This window comes from Heliangelus exortis, chromosome 3 (assembly GCF_036169615.1).
Source record: "Heliangelus exortis chromosome 3, bHelExo1.hap1, whole genome shotgun sequence".
Taxonomy (NCBI): domain Eukaryota; kingdom Metazoa; phylum Chordata; class Aves; order Apodiformes; family Trochilidae; genus Heliangelus; species Heliangelus exortis.
Window position 1 is genome coordinate 109,356,434 of NC_092424.1, and position 24,251 is coordinate 109,380,684.

At 36.0% G+C, this 24,251-nt stretch overlaps 1 protein-coding gene across 4 annotated transcripts in view; it reads left to right on the plus strand.

Annotated features, from left to right (window-relative positions):
* Window positions 1-24,251, plus strand: part of SUPT3H (SPT3 homolog, SAGA and STAGA complex component) — a 263,127-nt gene that overhangs the window by 184,720 nt on the left and 54,156 nt on the right. For all 4 annotated transcript variants that reach the window (XM_071742148.1, XM_071742149.1, XM_071742150.1 and 1 more), the window contains 2 exons: window positions 20,458-20,533; window positions 23,229-23,341. In XM_071742148.1, the coding sequence (XP_071598249.1) occupies window positions 20,458-20,533; window positions 23,229-23,341 (189 nt within the window). The remainder of the gene's footprint in view (window positions 1-20,457; window positions 20,534-23,228; window positions 23,342-24,251) is intronic.

Genomic DNA, 24,251 nt, shown 5'->3' on the forward strand with positions numbered 1-24,251 from the left:
AGCAATGTGCAAAGAAAAATGGAATACATTTGAAATACAGGGCAGAAATTAAGAACAAAATTCACAGTACGTTGTCGTAATACATGATTGTGTTACTGATGCATTGAGATTAGATGACTTACTATAACACTTCAATAGTGGCAATTAATAATGGCAAACCAAAACAAATTAAACCAGAGGAAATAAAGAAATAGTAGCTCTGTCTCATTTATGGTTAGCATTTTGCCTTCCTAAGATAGCAGTAAAACACCAGTGAAATGCTGAGATAGTAAGAGCAGTTATATATGGGTTAAACTAGTTTAGTTCATAGGTTTTGTTGAACTGTGCATGTGAAGGAGACCTCCTGGGATGACAGAAGGTGTCTTCATGACAGATGACAAACTCCTGAAATAACATGGGTACTCCTCTACCTTATTTATAGAACAGGTGAGCCTCTTAACAACCAGAGCTGGTGTTGCTGGGGAATTCAATATCCCTTCCATTGCCTGCTGTAGGAGAGAATTAATGATAAATAAAACATTGCAAGTAGATTACAGCTTAGTGCTGTAGTATGGATAACACACACTTAATAGAAAATGCATGCAGGAAGACAAAATATAGGGTTTTTTGTTGCTAAGTACCAAGGTATTGTTTCTCAGAGATATTTATATTGTTTCTCTTCTTGCTATGTAATTTTTGTTATAAACTTATTTTTCTGTTTCTTCGGTAGAAATTACTTTAACTTTCTTACCAATTTTGGATTCATGTGGGCAGAAACTCAGTTTTGAGAAAGAATCTTTGCGTTTAGTGAGTGGCAATTTCTGCTATCTTTCAATATTGTGCCCAAATCTAATAATTTTTTAATTTTTAGAATCACTGTTTATAAGCTTTTACTCTTTATAAATTCTAACAGCTACACCCTATGAAAGAATACATCTTGGGGCAAGATTTGGCTACAGACCGAAACATTTAAATTTATTTCAGGTTTTTTGTTTTTGAGCTCAGTGTCTCATCTCCCACTGTAAGTACTGGAGATCCAGGTGGTGTAAATAGTGGAGTTTAGAAAACAGTTTGGCTGTTCAAATATTTGTATCTTCTTTATGGTGAGCTGCTGCACAGCTCTACAGACTCCTTTGCATGTATTTATCTTGCAGGGAGTTTCTCTGTGTTGCCAGGGACCATTCTGCTTCTATCCAGGCCAAATGTGGGGAGTGGAGGCTGAAAGACTAAGGTAGAAAATATTGGAAGTGGAAAATCTTTGAGTTTTGGGCAACTGGTAAAGGGTTGGAGTATATATGCCCACAAGTAAATATTCTTGAGAATAGGACTGTAATCCCCATTGCATTTTTGTGCTGTCTCTAAAAATACTCTTACAAATCTATAATCCATTTGCCTTGCATTGGTCCACATCTAGAATTGCAGCTTTCTAATGTTATAACATTTACATCAGCAACACAATTTATAGCCTTACATTTTAAGACACTACATTTTGAAAAAGAAGATAGAAGATAAGGCTTAACATTGTTAAATACAAACAAAAGGATCCCAGTGATAGGGCTCAGAAGGACTATCCATACCTTTAGAAACTCTGTGTCTTATGTTACATTCTCATATAGACTAAATAATTGAAGCTCAAAATGTTAACCAGTATCATCCTCACCTGTGTGTCCAGGCTAAATAAAAGGAGACTGTCTTGAATTTTAAAAGAGGCTTATAACGACAATAGAATCATAGAATCATTTAGGTTGGGAAAGACCCTTGATACCATAAAATTTTAGAATCATTGAATGGTTTAGGTTGGATGGGACCTTAAAGATCATCTCCAGTTCCCCCCACCTTCCATGGGCAGTGACAGCACCAGATTCCTCCAAGCTCCACGTCTGGGCAACCTCTGCCAGTTCTCACCACCCTCATAGTGGTGAAGAATTTCTGCCTAATGTCTAACCAAAATCTGCCCTCTCAGTTTAAAACTATTACACTTTCTTCTACCACTATACAGCTGTGTATAAAATCCATCCCCAGGTTTCTCTTTGGCCCCCTTTAGGTACTGGAAGGCCACCATAATGTCACTGACTCTGTGAAACTAACATCAACTCCACCCATAGGACACTTGATTCCTTGGACACTAATGAAATTAAAACCAGGAACTCCTTCTCCCACCTCCTTTATCTGCTTTGAGAGCTTGGTGCAGCCCTACCACAAGCTGGGCTGAATTTTGCTTAAGGATATCTGCCTACAAATTTAAACATCCCAGTAACTGAGTTCTGTGTCTACGCAGAAATGAGCAAGAAACAACCCAAGGGGAAGTTTGTATCTTAGAGCAGAGATAAAAAAAAATGCTTTATGGGCTTTATGGGTTTGTTTGTTTGTTTTTCAAAACATTAAAATCGTATTTAAGTAGAATTCATCAGGTGATAGGAAAAGGCACTTTCAGTGCCTTCAGGCTGGTTCTTTTTGGAGAAGGAAGTTCTGAGCACACAGTGGGACCTTATGCAAAAATGAGTATAATGACAATATCTAATAGACCAAAAGGTTAACATCAGTTCCATATACTGTTGACTTCTGATATAACTAGATACAAAGGTTAAAAAGAATGTAGATGAAAATCAAGAAAAAAGCCCTTTGTTTTCTAGGCAATGTTTTTTCAGAGTTACAAAATAACCTTACAGAAGTTGGGAATCCAAATATAGAGGGAATTCCTGTCACTACATCACTCGTGTTTCCAGATGAGTGCAGAAATACCACAACTAGTAGCATCTCCACTGTAAATTAGCTCTATGGGCATCAAAGTGTTTGCAACCATTATTTGGGATAAAAGTAAGCCTTCTGGGATTAATGGGCTCTCTGATTACGCATTGCTTGGGAATGTTTGGGATACAGGGAAAACACTGTTTCTTTTGGGTAATGGTTGAGTTGCTTAAAAGTAAACAGAAAGTAAACAGAACCAGTTTTTCATTATTATCTATATGTCTGTAAATATTGTGTCATTCTCCTTGGGATGGGAAAAAGCTATCAAGTGGAAACAGTTTCTTACTATAGCCAATAATATCAATAGACCTTTTACACTGCTACAAATCTAAGATTATTCAGGCTTTTTCCCATTGGGCTTGATTGCTATGGATACATAAAGCATGCTATTTGTTTGGGTCTTCAGTCCCATAAAATATTGTTGGTTTTAGAGCATTTTAGTGCGTATTGCTCATACTGCAAATTTAGGTGGTTTTGCTTGGGAGGACGAGGTGTTATTTGCTTTTCTTTCTTTTAGTTCTTTGAGTAATTTTTTGCCACTGTTTGCTTTTTCTGAGGAAGATTCTGGGCTGCTGCATTTTGTATTTTTGACACCCTAATGACTGTGTTTTAACCTAACATTTGGGAAGAAACTTTATATACGTGTGTTATTTATATCTATAATTAAATGTAGACGCACATACATATAAACAGTATTTCCATGGAGCATTTGATTAGGAGCCAAATGTAGGGCTAAAGAAACATTTTCCTTCAAGTGTATTTTAATACTGTGTTTATTTGCAATCTTGTCTTGAACATATTTGTTGCCTAGATGTACTGGTCTATATATTGGTACTCACAGTGTAGTTACTGTTTATGTAGACTTTGGGAAGACAGAATGATGCTCAAGTCTGACAGAGGTCCCCTTGGTGATAAGTTATTGAAATTCCTGTCATGCTTTAAAGTAATTAAACAAATCAGTGTGGAAAATGCTTTGTAATTCTGAGGCTGTATAGAAATGTGATCATGCAAATCTTTTCTGCAAGGAAGGATGTAAAAGGGGGGAAAAAAAGGATTTTTTTTTCTGGTCTTTAAACCCTTATATAGAAAATTGCTAATCTCTTAAACTCCATGTTTAAATCCATTCTAACAAATTACTAAGAATCCCTTTCTTTTAAATTAGCATTAATGCTCTGATAGCAGAGTGAGTGAAGTGTGTGTCATCACAGCCTCCCCATCCAGTCTGTAGCATTCAGACAATATAGAGAAGCACTGAAAGTAATTTGCAGGCTGAAGTCCAGCTAAATATAACCAAAATGAGCTCAGTTGTATTGAACTGCAAAAGTTAATGGGGTAAAAAAGAAATCTGTTGAAGGCTATTGAATACAAAGACCCTGCATTTGGTTAAGCAAGTGCTTGAGCCATAAATCACTGAGTGCTGTAGGATTAGTCAGAAAAATAATTATAATTTTCTCATGTAATTATTCCTAAGCCATCATGGCTAACTACTGTTGGAGCCTGTGCTACATGGAGATTTGAGCTGTCTCTCCTTATGAGTATTTGATCTTTGCTTTTCTCCTTTTCTACTAGCTTTGGGGTTTTCTTTTTCTTTTTTCCTTCTGACCACACAATTAGCTAGGACTAGTGCAATTTTTCTCCTCAGAAGAGGTCATTTTGCAGGCTTCTGGACTATGCTGCCCAGGGCCTATGAACCTTTGTCACAGGACTTCAAGCAAAAAAGCACTTGATTCATTTAGTAGTCACTGTCACCAGTTTCCTTTGAGTAAGTTCCAGTCTAAAGGTTGTCACAAGGTTTCACTACATATTTCCCAGTTGCTAAGTAGAAAGTTTGTCATTTCTCACTGTCTTTTGCAAAGCCACCAGGAGCCAAGGCTTCCCCCTTCATTCACCCTAACACTCACATGACAATTGGGAAAGCCAAGTGCTCTCTTGCCTTAGATGAAGGTCGATGAGACCATTGCTTCTACTGAATTAAGAAGTTTTTTAGAAATGCCAGTATTTTTTGTTTCAAAGCTTGTTTTGGTTAGGACACCACTTGTAACCTGCCACTCAGGCTCTCCCTAAAACAGAATCCTACAGCAGATTTTCAAAGTAGATTTTTTAGAATAAGAACTACTACAAAGAGTGCAAACTATACATCCTAATGTGATTTTTGGTTAATCAGCTTTCCATGTAAATAAGCATTCAAGGAATTAAAGTGAGCATAGGACATCTCTTCACTAGGGTAGTTGCCTCCTTTTTACTGCATTTTCTTGAAGCATTTCTTTCTTATTAAACAGGCTTAGCTGGTTAGTTGCTGAATCTTACAAACTGAAAAATAAAGCAGTAGCTTGTAGCATGGCAAATAAATACTGAGTCATGATACCAGGAAAGCAGTTCTGCCATTCAGAAGAACCATGTTGACAGGCCAGAGGGATGGGATGATGGCAACCTCATGAACCTCAAAAAAGACAAAAGTGGGATGCAAGAACCCCATTCACCAGTACAGCTTGTAGGCACATACTGGGCTGTGTTAATGAGAAGTTAATGATACTTTCCCATTATTTGGCATTTGTGAGACCAGTTCTGGGATCTCTGTCCAATTTTGTGCTCCCAAGAACAAGAAGGTCTGTGATGAACTGAAACCAATCTGGCAGAGGGTCATCAGGAACTTCAGGGGCCTGGAGCACCTGACATATGACAGAAGCCTAGGAGACAAGAGCTTCTTCAGTCTGAAAAAGAAGAGGCTAAAGGGAAAAGTTTTAGCTGTCTATAAATGACTAATGGCAGCATATGGAGGAGATGTAGCCAGGCCCTGCTTGGTTATGTGTGGTGGGAGGACTTGAGATAAAGAACAGCGTTTGGAGTGATAAGTAGTGGGGAAAAAAATTCTGTTCAAACACTGAAAATTGTTGGCCAGAGAGTGTGAAGTCTTCAGCTTTGGAGATATTCCAGACCTGGCTGGTCAAGGTCCTGAGCTATTTGATCTAACTGGACCTCTTCTGAGCAGAGGGTTGAACCAGATATTTCTGGAAAAGTCCCAGACTTTTTCTGGTGTGAATTATCCTACCACCCTATGATTCTTCACTGAAGTTTCCCATTTCAGATATTAAAATGGCAGGTGGGGTAGAAATAGAAGAGCTTTTATAAAACACACAGATGATAAAGCATCTCACATTTCTAAGAACTGTTTAAAAATGTAGGTAGCGTATAATTGGACTTTCCAGCTTCTGCACTTTCTGTAATCTGTAACTGCTGGTATTTCCTGGAATGGACGTTTTATGTATACAAGGAACAGGGTTTTCTGTCTTTCATTTTGTCTCAGGCACTGTGGTTTATTTTATCTATAATGTTGCTTGCTGTATTCTTCCGTAAGAATATGATCTGACTGCTGTGCGAAACTGCACGTGGTGGTAGCTTCACACATGTGTCACAGCTATGGAACCAGAAGCAGTAAGATTTAAGCATTTTAAATGTCTGATGAAATGGTAAAGTAATACCATCCAGCTCTACATTTTGCAAAATGGGAGATGGATCCTTACCCGTCTTTGCTTAGAAAACAAAACTGAGAATACCCAGAGATTTACACACATTCATTAAAAGAATCAGAAAAGGTTGTTTTAATTCAGATACTCAGGTAAGAAAGTTATTTTCAGAGAGCTACCTTACATGAAATTCTCATGGGGTGAACATGCAGAGTTTAATTTTACAGATATTCATGAGATCAGCATTTGATCCTTTTTATAATCTGGGGTTCCCACTTAGCTAACTTTAAGGTGGCAAAAATGAGGCATTGCTGCTGCTTTGGCTTGACAAAACATATCCACATCTAGACCTGAACTTTCATGGAAGACGAGACCATAATTCTACTTCTAAGAAAAATACAGAGATTTTTCATTGAGAATTAATTTTAGAAATGGATTTATGTGAATTCAGAAAGATTGTTATTGTCTTTTGGTCTACAGGATTATTTTTGGAGAAATAATAATAAAAAGTAATATTTTCACCTGAATGTGCAGATTAATGACCTCAGATGTAGTTCTTCTCACTTTTGCATGCAGGTAATGTAAGGCTTTTAGAATTCATTTGGCTTAATGATATCTGTATCATATACAGTATTCTTTTGGTGTTCTAAAAGAGATTTCTTTAAAAACAATGGTAAGAGAACAATGTGATGTGGTAACATAAATACATTATGATGCATATATTTTATTCTCAAATAAATCTTAGGACATTTTTTTCCTGACTCCTCTTCTGAATGGCACATATAAGGAGCAAAGTTATGGCCTCCTTGGTAGCAGTATTAAGTGCTGTTGGAACTTTGCCTCTGGAACTTCGGAAGCAATCATTAAATTTGGTTTTCTATTTGATCATACGAAAGAAGGACTGGTAGTCTCTGTCAGAGGGCTGGATTTTATTTCCCAAGGCTAACAGCCATTTCCAGGACTTTGTCAGACCTACTAAGAGTTGTAATTTTTTTTTTTTGCTGTTTTTTTTTTCTCTACCATTGTCAGATGGTATTATTTAAAATCAGTTCATCCACTTGTGTGGGATTCATATCCTATATCATACAGTGACTCTGACAAGAAGATGCTTTTACTAGGAGTGTTATTCAAAGCACTGTTGATTTTCTCAGGCTGCAGACATCTGCAGAAAAAGCTTGTAGAACATACAGCATCTGGTATTGAGTCCTAGCTCCTTACACAGACCATATCAAACAGCTTAGAAACGGAACACATACTCTACATCCGCTTGGAAAGAATTTTTTTTATGTTTATTGTGGATGTATTAGCTGTCAGCTCATATCATCAGCTAATTATTTTATATCTGAAATTGTAATAGCATCCTCAGATGTACTAAGCTCAGGCAGATTTCCAGCTACTAATCACACCCTTCTTAAAATGGTAGTTAACTCTTGATGTACCCCATGGCTGGAGATCTGATTTTCAGTTCTAGTATTTAAAGAAATGTATTAGTGAGATGACTTCTGTGCCTGCTAACCTTGTTACTCTGAATTCTATTTTAAAGAAAGAGATAAAAATACTAAAGAGATATTGGCACGTTTGAGAAATGCTATATCTGACTCTAAAAATGTTGGAAAAATTAAAAAACCCTCAGTCAGCCAATTAGCCACCAATAAAATGTAACTTTTCTCCAACTATGTATATGATGGCATGAAAATCTAGAGCATCTTCGAATAGCACAGTCAATGAATTAATGCCAAACTGGTCATTAATTAGTGTTGCTAATTATTGGCACCTTCAGTAACTAATGGACTTCAACCTTGAAAGCTGTCCTTCAAAATCTTATTCTTAAAGATACTGAGGTTTGCATCCCAACTGTCTTAAATTTTTAAGTATAATATTTTGAACTGAAGACAGTTTTCCATTATTCTGTGACCAAGGATGTGCAATTTATTCCATTTTTCTTTTTTTTCATATGTCTTTGATTCACCTTGCCACTCTTCCATTTCCCTAAAAACCCTTAGCCCTTTCAGTTCAGTCAGTCTGAACCTCCAAGGAAATCTGAATAGAATGGGAGAAATCTTTAGGAACATGAACAGGTTTCGACATTTCCAAAATTAAATAATTTTCCTTTTCAAATTAAATTTAGAAAGCTGTAAGTGCCCAGCAATAAAAATATCAACCTGAGCTATGGCATATATTTAATATCTTTGTAACAGATGCTGAACAGGAATCAGAGCCATAGCTTTCTTCTTGGATTTTCCCATTTCTAGGGTTCTGAGGTATTTCTTGCTAAACTCTTGAATTCAAAGCTTTCAACCTTTTAAAATCATTTGACCAACTGCAGAATAAAATAGAATAAAAGTAAGAATTCATCCTATATTTAAAAATGTTCTATGTTCTCCTCTTTTGTAAATGACTGAAAACTTCACAATTCAACATTGCTAACACCTTTGGAAGGTATTGTTTTTGTTGGAAGGGATTTTAAGAATGTGTGCAGGGAATAGTTATATATATATATTACAGGTGTTATATATATATTATAGATAAGTTATATATATATCATATATATATAAATATATATATGATATATATATATATAAATAGTTATATAAATATATAATTTTTATTTCTGTAACAGAATGGATGAATGAATGGTATGTTAAAAACACTTATTAATACAACATAACAATGTGTTTCGAGCACTGCAAATTAAGATTGAAAGTCAAATGCCCCAAACTGACCCTTTTTCTTAATGTCTCACAACCTGAATACTATTTTAGTTACTGATTTGAAGTAAAAAATGGTTTCTCTCTTATGACTGCACTCAGAGGACCTATAGTTATTTAGTAGGACTGAGAATCTGAGCAGTTAATTTAATAGATCATAATTAACTTTATAAATAAAGTTACATTTCGATGAATTCTTTTCCAGTGATTTTTTAAATGACACATTTCTATAGTATACAGTTACAAGGAACTCTGATAGTGTTGCTTTGAATTACTGTATTATGGCAAATTAGAAATGTTTCAAAATATTTTCTAATCATGCATAACTCTCCAAATGGGATAAAATTAAGCAAAGCTTTTTCTTTAAATAAATATTTTTAGGTACTCTGTATAATTTAGAATATTTTACCTGAAACTTGATTGATGATTCTGATACAGTGGTAAAGTTTATTTTTTCAGGTATTTGAGGCTAGCTTGAATTGAGATTTACATTCAAAAAGGGAAGCTCAATATCTGCATATTTAGACAGCTCATCAAAATACTTTCAGAACTAAACCAGTATGCAGCATCCAGCTCAATTTATGAATTAGTGCTGCATTATTAAATATAGTTGAGAACTTCAGAGGTCACTGACATACAGCATTCAGATATTTTCTAGGTGATGTAAAGGTCAGACTTCACTGAATTATGCCTTGTAGCAGACTAAAGTAGTTTTAAAATAATTGCAGACGTGTAATATTGAGCAGTCCAAGAGTGCTGTAGGATTTAGCTGAGGCAGTGTTAGCATTAGCTCATTATATCAATATTTGTAGGATTCAGATTCTCAAGAGTTGTTTCTTTGGAAAGCTGCATATATTCATTATCAGTTTAAATCATCAGTACAAGAACTGCCTTTGTCTTGGAAATATAAATAGAGACTTGTCATGGAAGATGAGGACTCTCCACCACTTTACAAATGAAGGGAATGTGTAACAAAGGCTGTAGAAATCTGAAATTTCAGCTAAAAAATTAGTTTAATGTCATGTGCTATACTAAAAAGCTTAGGAATATTTCACGAAAAAAATGTTTCTTCTAATGTGTTGTTTTAAATTCTGTATTACTTAAGCAAATATTTAAATATTATATTAGTTTTTCTGCATACTTGACGTGAATATAATTCTACCTTCCTGCCAAGTATGTCAAAACCCAAATTCACTTTCATTTGCCAGGGTAAATGTTTATTTTGTTTTCCCACATAATGTGCTCTTTAAAGTGTCACCAGGATACCAAATCTGATTGCTTTTTAATAGAGACACAGTGGGGTTTTTTCTGCTTTCATTAGGAAACAGGATAAACTATCAGTTAAGCTTATGGTAATGAACCCATATACAGTAGATGCTCTTTGCTCTCCTTTCTCTCATCTCAAGATTAACAAAAAAAAAAAGAGATTCCTATCAAAACTATTGTAATGGCACCTTATTTTTCATAAAGACCTGAAGGGTTTGGAGCAGTAATGGGTGTTGGGTGGCAAGCAGTGTTGCAGAAAGGAAGATTCATAGACTGGTTTCTTCTGTTAAAGGTAAGCTCTGATGACTTGATCAGGCTCCCCAAAATGACTTTGTTGTTTGTTTTACTGTGAAGTGGATGAGATTATTTAATATATAATTCATTGGAAAGTTGCTGGTAAGAAACTGTGGTTTCACTAGCACAGAAGATCTACATCTCAGATGCTAGAAGCTGGCAGCTATATCCTTGCATGATTTTTCATAAATCAGTAAGTTTCACTTTGACTTTCACCCTTGAATGTCTCAAAGTATTTATCCAGTCTTAACCAAACTAATGAAACCTGGCAATTTGTTCACAAATTAAAATTCTGAATTATCTGCTTTTAAATAATTGATGTATCTACAAATTTTCGTCTAAAAGTTCCAGTCCTACCTTCTAATATCTGGTTTAAGTATTTAAGTAAGTATTTAAGTAATTAAATGTATGTTGTAATTATAAATTCAAATTGTTTATTTTTTGAGATTTTCCTTTTTTCCAGAGAAGGGAATAGAGATGCTTAGTAGGACAATGCTTGTAGTAGCTTTGGTGGTGTTGATTATTTTCATTTAATTACAGCATATGTTTCTTTATTTTTATGTAAATGCTTAATGATTTTGTTGTACAATTATCAGTAGGCATGATGTATGGGACTAACTAAATATATTGTTCCAAATTAGCCAAATTATTTGATGGTTCAAATTAACTTGATTCCAAATGCTAAATCACTTTCTTAAATCCTGGAATCTTCACATGTTGATTTTTGAACATTAGAAAATAAAAAGAGAAGCAGAGACAAAAAAGAGAACCATTTGCTGATTATACAAACTGCCTCCAGGGAAATAATGGTTTTATTCTTCTATTTCTCATGCATGTAGTAGAGATAATGCTTGCAATGCTACTCTGAAGATGAATTTGATCATCTTTAAAGAAATAAAGAAAGAATAAGGAATAGCAGCATAGTAAAATTTGCCTGATCAAATAAATAGCAAGTGGCACACAGTCATTAGCATTTGACTAATGAAATATTCACTCTGGGCTAAAGTTAGTGTCATGAATGAAGTCCCAATAAAAAGAAATATCTTGATGCTTTTGTTCAAAGCCTTTCAGTTCAGAGAGTGCTTTTTAGGATCTTCTCACTCTTCAAAGCTGGGCATGTTCTGCAGTTTTGATTTTTCTTTTTGTCCCCCAGCCTGTGCAAGCTGCATGCACAGGGCTTGTGTGCCTCATGGCATCACCAGAAACACGTTGCACTGCTTTAACATCAGTACAAATGACCTCATAAGCTTTGTAACAGTAGTGAAAAAGCCTTAAAATGGGATTAATCCAACCTTTATTTATGCTGGGTCATGCTTGGATGTCAAATCAGTAGCAGAACCCAGGTAGAAGTTTTGAATATTGAAGTCCTTTTCTGATCAGGAAACCTGACTTTTTCTGGCCAAATTCAGCTTGTGAAGTTGAAAGAGACATCTTTCTTATCAGTTATTTTGAGCTTAAATAGAAATGCAGTCTCTCTTTATCAAAACACATGCAGGTTATGTGTAGTGTTCACTGTTTTTCTGAGGAAAATATTTCCTTTTTAACTTAGCGTGTTGACTCTCTCTTAATTTGGTGATGTGATTTTTATCTGGAGTTCAACATCTTACAATTATCAAATTAGAAAGGCTTTTGCAAAAGAATAGAAATCTAACCACAGAATTAGATTCAGTGACATAAATGCCACAAGTTGAATGTGAAATATCTGTATGCACACATCTTGTGTTAGGGAAGCAAGAGTACATTTTTCTAATTCCACTTTGCCTTGTCCTCTCATTACAGTGGATGGAAAAAGTTTTCAGTCACATGCCAAGGAAAGCATCTACTTGCATGTAGTACCATGTATTTTAATTTTGATTAATTTTAATTGGTTAATTTTACTGCCTTCCTTATAGACATTCATGAATTCACAGATTCATTAGAAATTTCCAGATTTGGAAATGTCATGAAAAATGGAAAAGTTGTTCTACCCATTTTTGTATTTCCTATATTATGTGGTTAATGAGTTAGTGACCTCCCTTCCAAGAACCCAATCAGCTTCCTGTGCTAGGTGCATCTGGTAGCTTGTAATTTCCCAGTTTGCATTTAACAGCATCTCTGTATGGCTACAGGGTGAAGTTCTCAGCTGGCAACCGCATCCCATTCTATCAGTCATTTGCTTTCCTGCCTCCTGCAGGGAAAAGGGCACATCCCAAGGTGACACAATCTCTTACCACACCTGCAATAGGTGTAATCAGCCTGTACAAGTGCCTCTCTTTTCCAATTGAAGGCTTACAAGATAACCCTAAAATAAAAAATAACAATGGAGGAAAATATTGTGAGGGTGAGAAGGTTCTTAAGGATTTTTTGAGATGATATGTAATAAAGCTACTACTAGAAATTTGCATAAAATCCAATTTAAATATTAAGTAAAACCACATTTCTAACCTGACTGTCCTTTTATTTATCCATCTATCCATATCCCTAGGCATAAAACTAAAGGAAATATTTTAAAAATTTCTCATGGCTTACAAAATTTTCCTTCTGCTTGCAAGTGGGTCTCTATAATTGTTGTATTATTGTTAAACAGAATCAGTATCATAGAATGTCAGGCTGGAGGGGACCTCAAGGATCATCTGGTCCAACCCTTCTAATATTATTGTTTATATGAGACATCACCCCATCAGTCTGAGACTTAAAACTTTCCAAAGTAGGGGAATTCACTGCTTCTCCTGGGGGACCATTCCAATGTCTGACTGTCCTCAGAGTGAAAAATTTGTTTAATTGTGTTCAATTGGAATCTCCCCAGGAACAACTTGTGCCTATTGCCTCTTACCTTGTCCATGTGACTCCTTGTAAATAAGGAATCTCCATCTTCTTTTTAACCCCCCTTTAAGTACTGGAACATCGTAATAAAGTCTCTCCTAAGCCTTGTGGCCCCTCTCCATCCTGTCTGCATCCTTTTTGTAGAGCGGGGTCCAAAACTGGACGCTATGCTCCAGGTGCAGTCTGACAAGTGCCAAGTAGAGCAGGATGATGACTTCTTTGTCTCTAAATGAGAATAAGAATAAAATGGAATGTGGTGCCTTATTTTGACTGCACAGAGAAGAAAACTATGTAAAATATGTTATGAAAAAGGAACTGTTTTGTTGATTATATCTGCCAGACAATGAGTGAGGCCTATTTTAATGACCAGAAGTTTTACTTGTGAGATGCTATGGCTGTTAATACAAACTCCATTTAAAAACTGAGCAACCTGATCTAGTGGAAGGTGTCCCTGCCCATGATGGGAGGGTTGGACTAGGTCACCTTTAGGTCCCTTCCAACCCAAACCATTCAATGATTCTATGGTCGGTATTTTATGAATTGAATCAGTCAGGATAAGCATTCAGATGAATGCTATCCAGAAAACATAAAGGTATCCTAATAAGCTGGTAAGGTTTTTGATGTACAGCCAGATGGAAACCACAGAGAGGTATTACAGTGTTCTCAACCAGAAAAGTTAGAGAAGGTCAGTCATCTTAATATATCAATAAATCCCACATAACTTTTTTAGTTTGGTAGCTTAGTTTATCCAAAATTATTTTATATTTTTTGGAAGGCAGTGGTAGAAGATAGCCATAAATTTAACACATAGTTTTGCAAAATTCATGATGATACTTATTCTAGCAGAAGAAAATATTTTCCTGTAGAAATCAAAGCTATCCCGTGAAATGGAAATCTTTCGTTTGCAGCTTCCAGCTCCACATTTCAGAGTAGCAGTAATAAATTTAGACAAGGAATTTGGATATGATATGGAGCTGGTTCAAATAAATATAGTATGTGTAGATTTTGCATATGTTCAAGGACAAAGTATTACAGGGATATTGAGTCCCTATCAGGAGGTCAGTTGCATTTATTCCTTAAGCAATGAGATCATGACTGGTGGGAATTAATCCATTCATTTTGTTATTGTCTGTGCAATTTCATTTGCCTTCTTTCTTCCTAATTCCCTTGAAATTTTTAGATAATCTTAAAGAGTCTTGCCAGCTCCCTTCCCCCTCCTTAACTGCACGTATTTTGTTAGATTACATTTTACATACTTTGAGGAAGATGAATGGAGTTTACACACACCTGGGATACAAAGCTGCCTTTGTATAACCTTGTGTTGCTTTGAGATCAGAGCAGGAACCAAATTTACTGAGTCATTCTTTAGTCTTGGCTTTTACCAAGTCCTAGAATGGAAGTTTCCCTATTGGCCATGGTGTTCCTCACTCATCAGAGTGGGATTAATCTTGTTTTTCTGAGGATGTCTGTACTGTGGACACATACACCTAAGCCAGTGTCCCTAGGGCTCAGTTGCTGATGTCCACAGTTGATGAACTTCAGACAAATCTGTAGATGAGTTTCATCTGATTTATTTTAAGCATTAGTTTAGGATAAAGTTGCTCTTTTAAAGTGCTTGATAACTTCTTTACTATAAAGAGGCTTAAGGTGACTAATTAGGATAGTGCACTTGTTCACATGAGTCCCATCTTTGTTCAGTGGACACAAAATCATAGCTGTTTATAATGAAAGACATTAGTTAAAAAAAGACCTTTCTTAATTAACACTTTTCATTATCCATAGCTTTCTTTCATGTCATTTGCAGTTGTAGATCCTTAACATCTCTGTAACAGTAATGATTTTTGTGGTTCTTAAGGTCTTAAACTCTGGTTATTGGGGAGAATGGGCTTAATAATATTGTAGAGAAAAAAGTAAAATTATTTTTACTATTTATAACTGGGAAGATACATTAAAATAGGGATCATCTTGGTCTGCCAGAAAAAGATCTGGTTTTCTTCTCATATTGGGAACTTTGTCTTAAAGACCTGATCACTATTACATCAGAGGCCTCAAGTTTGCTATGCAGACTTGTTCAGATTAATGGTTACTGCAGAATGTGTGGTATGCTCTATAAGAGGTGGGTAAAAATGATAAAAATTCTGTGTATGTCTGTACTTGATAGCTGAAAAAAGTATTGCATTACAAAAGCTATTGATCTTCCCCCAGGCGGCATTTTTATTTTCTGTATAAAACTCTGAGTAAGCTTAATCTCTGAAAATGCTTACTCTTAAAACCCTTTTTTTCTTTGCTTACTAATTCAAGAAGAGTGAATTCACTTTTCCTTTATGTAAAAAAAATCTTCAGACAGTGATAGTCCTCAGATAATTTCAAGATACAGTCGACTAAAACTATGTTTTCAGCATGTTTTGTAAATGCTCCAGTGTTTAGCTACCTTGTGCTTTATTTCACAAATTACTATGAGTTTTTTATTATTATTCTGGTAATTTTTGACCTACAACCCTTGAGCTGTCAGGTGAAGCATACAGCACCCTGTTATTCTCTAGTCTAAATAGAAAAACCATATTTAGCATATTCTTTTACTATTATCAGGATTGCAGGGCAACTCTGTTTCTTCTCTTGGGAAGTCACCTTGCTCCTTTGAAGCAGGGATAGCTACAACAAAGAGCTTTTTAGCAAAAGAAATTAGGAAATCACACCAGAATATGAATATGCAAGCAGTTTGGGAAGCCAAAATTGTCATCATTAACATTGTCACCAAACACAGGGCTGTCCAGCCATGCTGCCTACGTTTCTCAAATGTTCCAGCTTAGCAGCTTCTCGGCACATTTCCTTCAAACACAAAATAGTTGGTAAGCAAGTTAACATTTGGCCTCTTGCCTTCTCCCCACACAGAGAGCTTTATATGTCAAGTGTGAAAGCTTTAAAATTGAATCAAAATAAGATTATTTTTCATCCTGGATGGTAGGTGACAACATGCAACTCTTTACCTTTTCTTCCCCTTTTTAATCTGCCTTTTTAGTGCTTCATGCTGAAAGAAAGATATAATGCAACACATTTTTGGAAGCCTAAGAATACACTAGCTGTGCCAGGTCCTATCTACTGCATCCTTCAGCATGTTCCAAGGAAAGCATGCAAAATATTTTAACTCTGCTGTACGCCACATAACTCAACTTCTTAACTGCTTAGAGTGACTACTACTACTACAGAGGGAGTAAAAACTATATATTTTTAATTCATTTCACAAACCAGTGGGGCATTGTCATTCATGTAATATATTGTAGCATTTTTCAAGCTGAGATTGCTTCGAGGTGGCATATCATTAAGGGTTTCAAGGTTTCTTCACATAGGAGAGATTCCCAGCAAAATTGCTTTTATTCTGTTAAAAGAGGACTTCAGTTCTGTTGTAGTGACTTTGTGCTCCTTCCAAGAACAGAATTTATAAAATTTCACTTGTCTAAAATTGAAGTTGTTTCCTTGTTTTCAAGAAAAAAATATTCAGAAAACAGAGTCTTAAAAGAAGCAAGTGTATATTCTGTAGACGTGAAAAAAACCACCATTACTTACAGGATGTAGCCTTTTCACAAACTTTCTGGGACTTCCCCAACACTGAATGCTGTTTCCCTTAAATTCTTTTGGCCTGGAGTTACACTGTGCTCACAGTAATGTGCTCACTCTTTAGTTTCCCTTTTTATCCTGTGCTATTGATTCATTTTGAGTTTATAAAATACACATGGAAATGTAGGGATAAAATAACATTTTTTTTGTTTCCAATGGAGGGATGATGTAAAAGAAAATAATTCTTATTTATAATCTTCAGTGAAGAGAAAAGATAATCTGCTGGTTTCCTTAGAGATGATGTACCTATGCTATCCATCTGTTTCTGGTTATTTATAGACTATTCAAAAACCTGGCAGGACTGATGGAATGCTATCCTTATCCCATGAACAGTGGGTTGCCATGCCAGGATGTTGTTTGGGATTTTTTAAAATTTTGTTGGGAAGAAATTACAGTTCAGGTTTTTTTGATAAAATCTATTTTATTTTGGTTGTGTTTTAGAGCATCAATGCAGAATCCATCTTTAAGAAAGACTTTAGAGGGAAAGTTGAAGGGAGGCAGCAATTGTATTTCCCAGATAGTTAGGTAATTTAATTGCAAAAAATGTACTCACACAAGAAAAAGTAAGTGTCCATTTAGTATATAAGAACAAAATTAAGTTCAGTGTTTAGACAACTAATGCAGTCAATTTTTTGAGAGAAATTAAGTTCCTTTTGGAAAAATCCCTCAGCAACACTTTTCTTTTAATAAACCTTTAATTAGTATTTTTTGTTTCACTTATCATAAAGAGCCTTTATAATGTTTTGAAAGTGAACATCCTGTGAGACACATTGAGTAGCCTTTGACAGCCTAAATTTTCAGAGTTTTAGTGTCTTACTTGTTGACAGCAGCCATTACTAAATAATTTATTTTAACATAAGTACTCTTGGGTTTAATCTGGTTTTGCAGTTTCTATGCTACATGATGGGATGCTGATAAAAGTTAAAAGTATCCTTGTAAAATTTCTGAATGTCTTTTTTCTAGGAGCCTGCAACTGCTAGGGGACAGTGATAGAGCCCAACTTTTATCAGTAGTGCTGGGTAGAATGAAGAGGTCAAGAACCACAAATTGTCCCTTGGCAAATTTAAGTAGGAAATTAGAAATCTTTTTGACTAGTGCAGCACTGGGCAGGTTATCCAGAGGAGAAAGAAACCTCTGCTTTTGGAGGTTTTCAAGACCTAGCTAGAGAAATCCATAGCTGACTTATTCTCTTGTTGGCAATTGTCCTCTTTAAAGCTGAAGGTTAGGCTGGAGTCCTCTTGAGAGAGGATTGTTGGAGGAGGATGTCAAACAAAAGTGCTGTGAGCCTGCACATTTCCATGTGTAAAGCTTGAAGAAAAAATGGCCGTATTTAGAGAGGCTCAGTCTATTTTATTACCCACATTAAAATGATATTTTTTTCAGGTTTACCTGGATGTACCCAACTGTTAATTTCTGACTGGCAAGCAAAGACATCAATGATGGCAGAATGAAAAATCACATTGTGTAAAATCTTATCATTTTAAATTATTTGAAGAAGCTGTCTCTTAGTATGTGAAAATTTTAAACCCGAATCAGATGCCTATCTGAAATGTATGGCAAAATTACACAAAAAATTCTAGGACTGCCATTTCTTGGATTTATGATGTGAGAAGTGTCCTGTGCTAAGCAGAAGTTCAGATTAGATGATCCTGGTGGTGCCTTCTGTCTTCAAAAGTACAACTGAATTAATTCAGAGGCAAAACAGATCTCTGCTATGGTTATGCTAGATGAGGGTTGAAGTTAAAGCGTATATTGTGGAAATTATTTTTAAAGGATACAAAATAAATCTGGACTTACTTAATGCCTTGGTGGAATAGATCCACTGAAAATTTTTACTTATCTGGAATGTTAGCTCCAGAAATGTAATTAAGATGCCAGAAGCATGCGTAGGAGAACTGAAAATTGTCTCAGCGGAACGGTTTCTATCCTGGTGACTAAATTCAAAATAGAGTAGTCATGAGTGACTGAGTTGTCTTTTGTACTCTCTTCTGAGTAGAAAAGAAAGAAGGAATACGCAGGTATGTTCCTGGACAGTTAGTGGTTTAGTTTACAACTATACTGAATGTGTTGACTGGCCACAAGATTTCCTAAATGATGGATTGAACTGTCATAGAAGAGTGACCTGAAAAACAGAATAGAGGAAAAAACAGCATATTTGAAGTACTGGTTTTCTTTATATATATTTTTTTTCCTGTTTCAAGAAACAGCTAAGGCCAAATGCTGGCTGTATAGCCTGTTTCCATATACACTTATCAACAGCCCATTTGTTTTTCATTAAATCAAATTAAGGATCTCTGCAACTTCAATTTCATCAGACGTGGAAGTGCTCAGGGAGTCGGAGCAAAATTTTTGTGTATGTGTGTGATTTTTTTTTTCCTTGTTGTTTTTTGTCCTTAATGCAAATACGCTTAAACTTCCCCTTCTTTGTACATGGTTTCTTGAGCTGTATGGACTCACTACAGAAGTAAAGACCCAGTGCTATCAACCACTCCTGATTCCTCTTTATATCCTTAGTTATGGTTCTGTTCTTACCAGGTGTAATGCTTTCTTCAGTTGGTTATTGTTTGGAAGATAGTTATATTCTAGTCCTAGATGTTTAAGACAATCTCTTTTCCTTGTTTAAGAGACATGAGTAAGCTGTCTGCTTCTGAGGAAAATAATCATTCTTTTTAATCTATTGTTTCCTGCTTCCCACACATGAAGGATTTCATTGCTTCTAGAGACCAGATCCTACCTTATCAAAATCACCCCTGCTTTGTTGAAGTAAATAAAACTGAAGCACGTGCTCAAACCCAACCATGAGTGAGAGTGTTCATGATGCTTATGGTTTCAGATCTTGTCTTTCTGTGCTCTTTTGGTTTACACTGGACCCTGTAAAATATATTCTTAATGGGAATGTTTTAAGCTTTATTTTTTTCTTGAGTGACCTCTAATTCAATATGATTTGATTTTTTTAATTGTAGATGGACAGAAGTATAAAAAAACCTAACAGGCATAGATAAAATGGAAAAAAAAAAAAAAAAAGGCACATTTACCAGTTAATTATTAGAGTATATTGAATGTCTGTGTGGGAAGGGGCACTTCAGTGCTCCTCTCCAGTCCATTCTCAATGGAATGTGTTCTGAAATGAATCCTTCTAACACTCCCATTTTAATAGCAAAAAGATTTGGTTCTCTTTAGTGCAGAACACGTTGGCCTTGGTCCAGGAGAACATTTTACTTGCCTGGTCATCTGTATACATGTAGGCAGACTCCTCATGTGCTTCAGTTTAAATGTGTACCTCGGTGAGGGCAAAAGTGCTCAGCACCTCTCCTAACTCAGCCCTCCTCACTGCCATAGGGGAGTGGTGTGCAAGCAGGTTTTTAAAATAAGAATTGACATGTTCCTCTGGGTAATTTCACTCCTGAGACTAATAACCAATCTGTGTTTTATATTTCTGCATCTTAACTGGTTCAATGCATATTTAATTTGGGAGGGTTGCTTCAAGGTTATGGCAGGGGCACTTTGCTGCTATAATTTCAGTGGTGGAATGCAGTTCTTGTTGGAATAAGGTACATCATGTACTTCTACTCTTTTGTCAGAGAGCAGAAAGACAAACACGAATGATGGACTCCGTCCAGTATGCAGAATTTTGTGAAAGTCGGCAACTGAGTTTTTGTAAGTATTATAATGGCTGCACTGTATTAAGATGGTTGATTATTATTTCATGTAATAGAGAACACAGCAGAACCTTACGTTTTTTGAAAGCACTTTTGTTTCATCTGCAATAATAAAACTTGGAGTTCTTTGCCTGCGTAACTCCAGGGACCAGTTAATTTAGCATAGTTTTAGGTAGAGTGTTTTATTTCAGTATTTACCAAGCTTTCTATATGCTCAAATACTGTGCTGGTGCAAACAAATGCAAAGATAAACGTGGTAGAGCAAATGGTTTAACACCCATATTTGCCTGAAGTCTGTCGTGGTGGTATTATTGCCAGCATATTAGTTAAGTTTCATGGCTGCAGTTTTTTTCGGAATGCATCTAAAATTAGACAACAGCAGCAACTTTTGCTTTTATTTCCCTAGCCACAGAGACACAAAGAACTTACTAAAGAGCCTTTTTCTATTTTAAGCTGTAAGCTCCTGCTGTGGAATTTATTCAACATTAGCCAAATTCATCAGTATACGCCATTCCAACACTAATAACATGATGACAGAATTAGGGCTTGACTAGCACTGAAAACCAACTTACTAGAAGTACTTGTGGGCCACAACTAAAATGAGCTGTAAATTAATGGGCTTGATCATGTAGCAAAACATCATTACAGAAGCGGTTAAGTGATGACTCAGGTTTTTAGGTCAAATGTCGGAGAAAGTGAGGTGAAGGAGCCAGTAAAAATCCTGACAAAACAGCACATGATCCTGCAGCACAGAGCTGAGCACAATGGTGTCTTTAAGTGACAGACCTTATCTTGTTCCTCCTTTCACATTCGAAGAAAGAGCGCGTCATTTATGGCAAATAAACGACACATTTGTGTGTTCTCCATCAGTGAATGTCAGCAAACGTAGGAAAATGTGTTTTGTAAGCATTTTTTCTCCTTATTCAGGATGTTTTGTTAGCTTAGTTATAATTTGGTATCACACATCTGTGAGTCATTAGATAAATGATACTTCAGATTAGGGCGACTTCAGCAAATGAGAGGTTTGTGATAAAGTCCTTTTTTAAAACCCCAAAATTATCATCTGGACAAAGAAGAAATAGAAATCTTAAATTTACGAAATAAAATTGAATGTTGTTGACTAGGGAACTGTGATCTGTGAAAATATCTCAATGCTGTTTTTAAGTGACCATGTCTATACAGTTCTTTTTTCACTGACCCTTAATGTTATTAAAGAATAAGAGAATTACAGTGCTTAGAAAACAGTAGCAAGAGAGACATGAACGAATTCAGTTGAGTAATATGAACACACCAAAGGAAATGCAGAACATTTGTTCAAGACCCAAACAAGGGGTATTTTCTACTTGTTTTCTTAAATTTTAGTAAAATTGAATGTATTCCTATGTTTAAAGTAGTAAACTATTTCTACTCTAACATAAGCCCATTAAAACTGTGTCACATGACAATAAACCTGGGAGGGACTTAAATAAGCTTGTTCTAACAATGCATATTCATAATTACAGCTCTACCTATTACTCTGCAGTTTTAAAGACAGATAAAAGAAATGGTCTATGAGGAGCAAGTGCTACAGAAATAGAAAATTAAATTATTTAAATTAAAAATTAAACATTTTGTGATCCTCCTGTTATCTTCACATTTTTTCTCTTGCCTTTTCTTTTTTTTTTTTTTCTTCTTTTGTCTTCAACAATCTTGTGTGGCCTTTCCATTCCCTTGTAAGAAATAACCATTATTTACACCTGTGTTCTCTTAAACACACAATTTCTCTTTAGCTTTTTAATTCCTGTTTAAGACTATCTTTGAAAGAGCTGTTTCAAATTATTCTCCCACCTTGCATTTTTATTTCATTTTGCTTGTCCTGTCTTCACAACCAGCCCTCATTAAGACCCATAAATTACTAACTTCTTTCTATCCAAGTCTTCTCATCTTTCTGTGATCATCTTGTCCACCACTGACTTAAGACTGATAATCCATAGTTTTCCTTATTTTACTCTTTCAGTAAGAAAGAGTAAAATGTCCCATTTTTGGGATGTCCCATATTTTCCCATATTTTTGGGGAAATATTTGTCCCATATTTTCCTCTGTACCTTCTCCTATGTGAACTCCTCGATCAGCAGATAGTAGTTCTCCTTTGAATGTTGAACATCTGCAGATCTACATCTATCCTTATATCTTAATATCAAAAGTACATTTTAAAAGCAGTCCTGTACAAATGACTGGGGCTTGCTTGTTAGCCCCAAATTCAGCACAAGCACTTCCTAGTTCTTCTGGCCTTCTTCATTTGTCTTCACTGTTGTTCATGCAATGATTAAATTTTATCTGAAATCAGATTTCTGTTGATTTGTTCTAGTGCTTTCTCTCATTCACTAAAGAAGTGATGCAGGCATACTATTTCTTTTACAATAATATATACAGAATCAGCTTAACCCTGTCTATGGTCCTCTGAGGTAGACCCTTCCTTTTTCTGAAATTTCCCTCTGTGTTTCCCGTATGCCACTTAAAAGTGTCTAGAATGTTGTCTATGAAACAGAGAAGTCTCTCCACACTAGTTGCATTTTGATAATTCCTTCCTTGGTCCATCAGATCACATTCAGCTCCTTGTTTTACACTGGCAGTATTTTCTGGGACCGGGAAAAAATGGATTATTTTGGTCTGCCTCTTAATTTGTCCTTCTCCCATATGATTTTGACTGACAGCAAAGAAAGCATCCAAGTTTCGTGACTGGTTGGACTGCAGCAGTATGGAAATAAAGCCAAATGCAGTTGCCATGGAGATTTTGGCTTATTTAGCGTATGAAACTGTCGCACAGGTAAGGGAATCTACTGATTGAACTCTAGTTAATCAAAATGATTTAATTACTCTTGGATGTACTTCAGTCTCAGGTGGCTATCATGTGAGCCCCTTCAGAAGCATTCAGTCACTACTTCAGCTAACTAACTAGCTGGATTCCTGTCTCTCAAGTCACTGTGTGACAGATGTCCCCAATACTGTACTCATCAATCTGATACACAAACAGAAATGTTTATAATGGGTACAGAGGAGAGTGGAGTCCAGCACGGACTTTATTCAAGCCCAAACTGAAGCCACATACTTTGCTATGTGACCTTTGGCAGTTCACTGAGGCTCCTTCAACCCCATTGCACAATTGGATTAAAAGGCAGGATTTCCTGGAAAACAAAACATTCCCTTAGTGCCAAACTGATCCCTCTTGGGTAGATAGATTACTCCATATATTTACAGAAGTGCAAAGGAAAGGTTCATTAGGCTGAGATATCTTTGAATAATTTTGTTTTCTACTGAGAGCCATAGAATGGTTTGGGTTGGAAGGGATCTTACAGATCATTTAGTTCCAAACCCTCTGCCATGGGCAGGGACACTTCCCATTAGACCAGGTCTCTCCAAGCCCCATCCAACCTGGCCTTCAAATACTGCCAGGGATGAGGCAGCCACAGCTTCCCTGGGCAACCTGTGCCAGTGTCTCACCACCACCCTGACAGGAAATAATTTCATTCTCAAATCTCATCTCAATCTCCCTTCTTCAAATTTAAAACCATCCCCTCTCATCCTGCCACTCCATGCCTTCAAAAAAAGTCCCTCCCCAGTGTTCATATATCTTCTTCAGGTACTGGATGGTCCTCTAAGGTCTCCCTGGAGGCTCCTCTTCTTCAGGCTGAACAATGCCATCTTTCTCAGCCTGTCCTCATAAGAGAGGTGCTCCA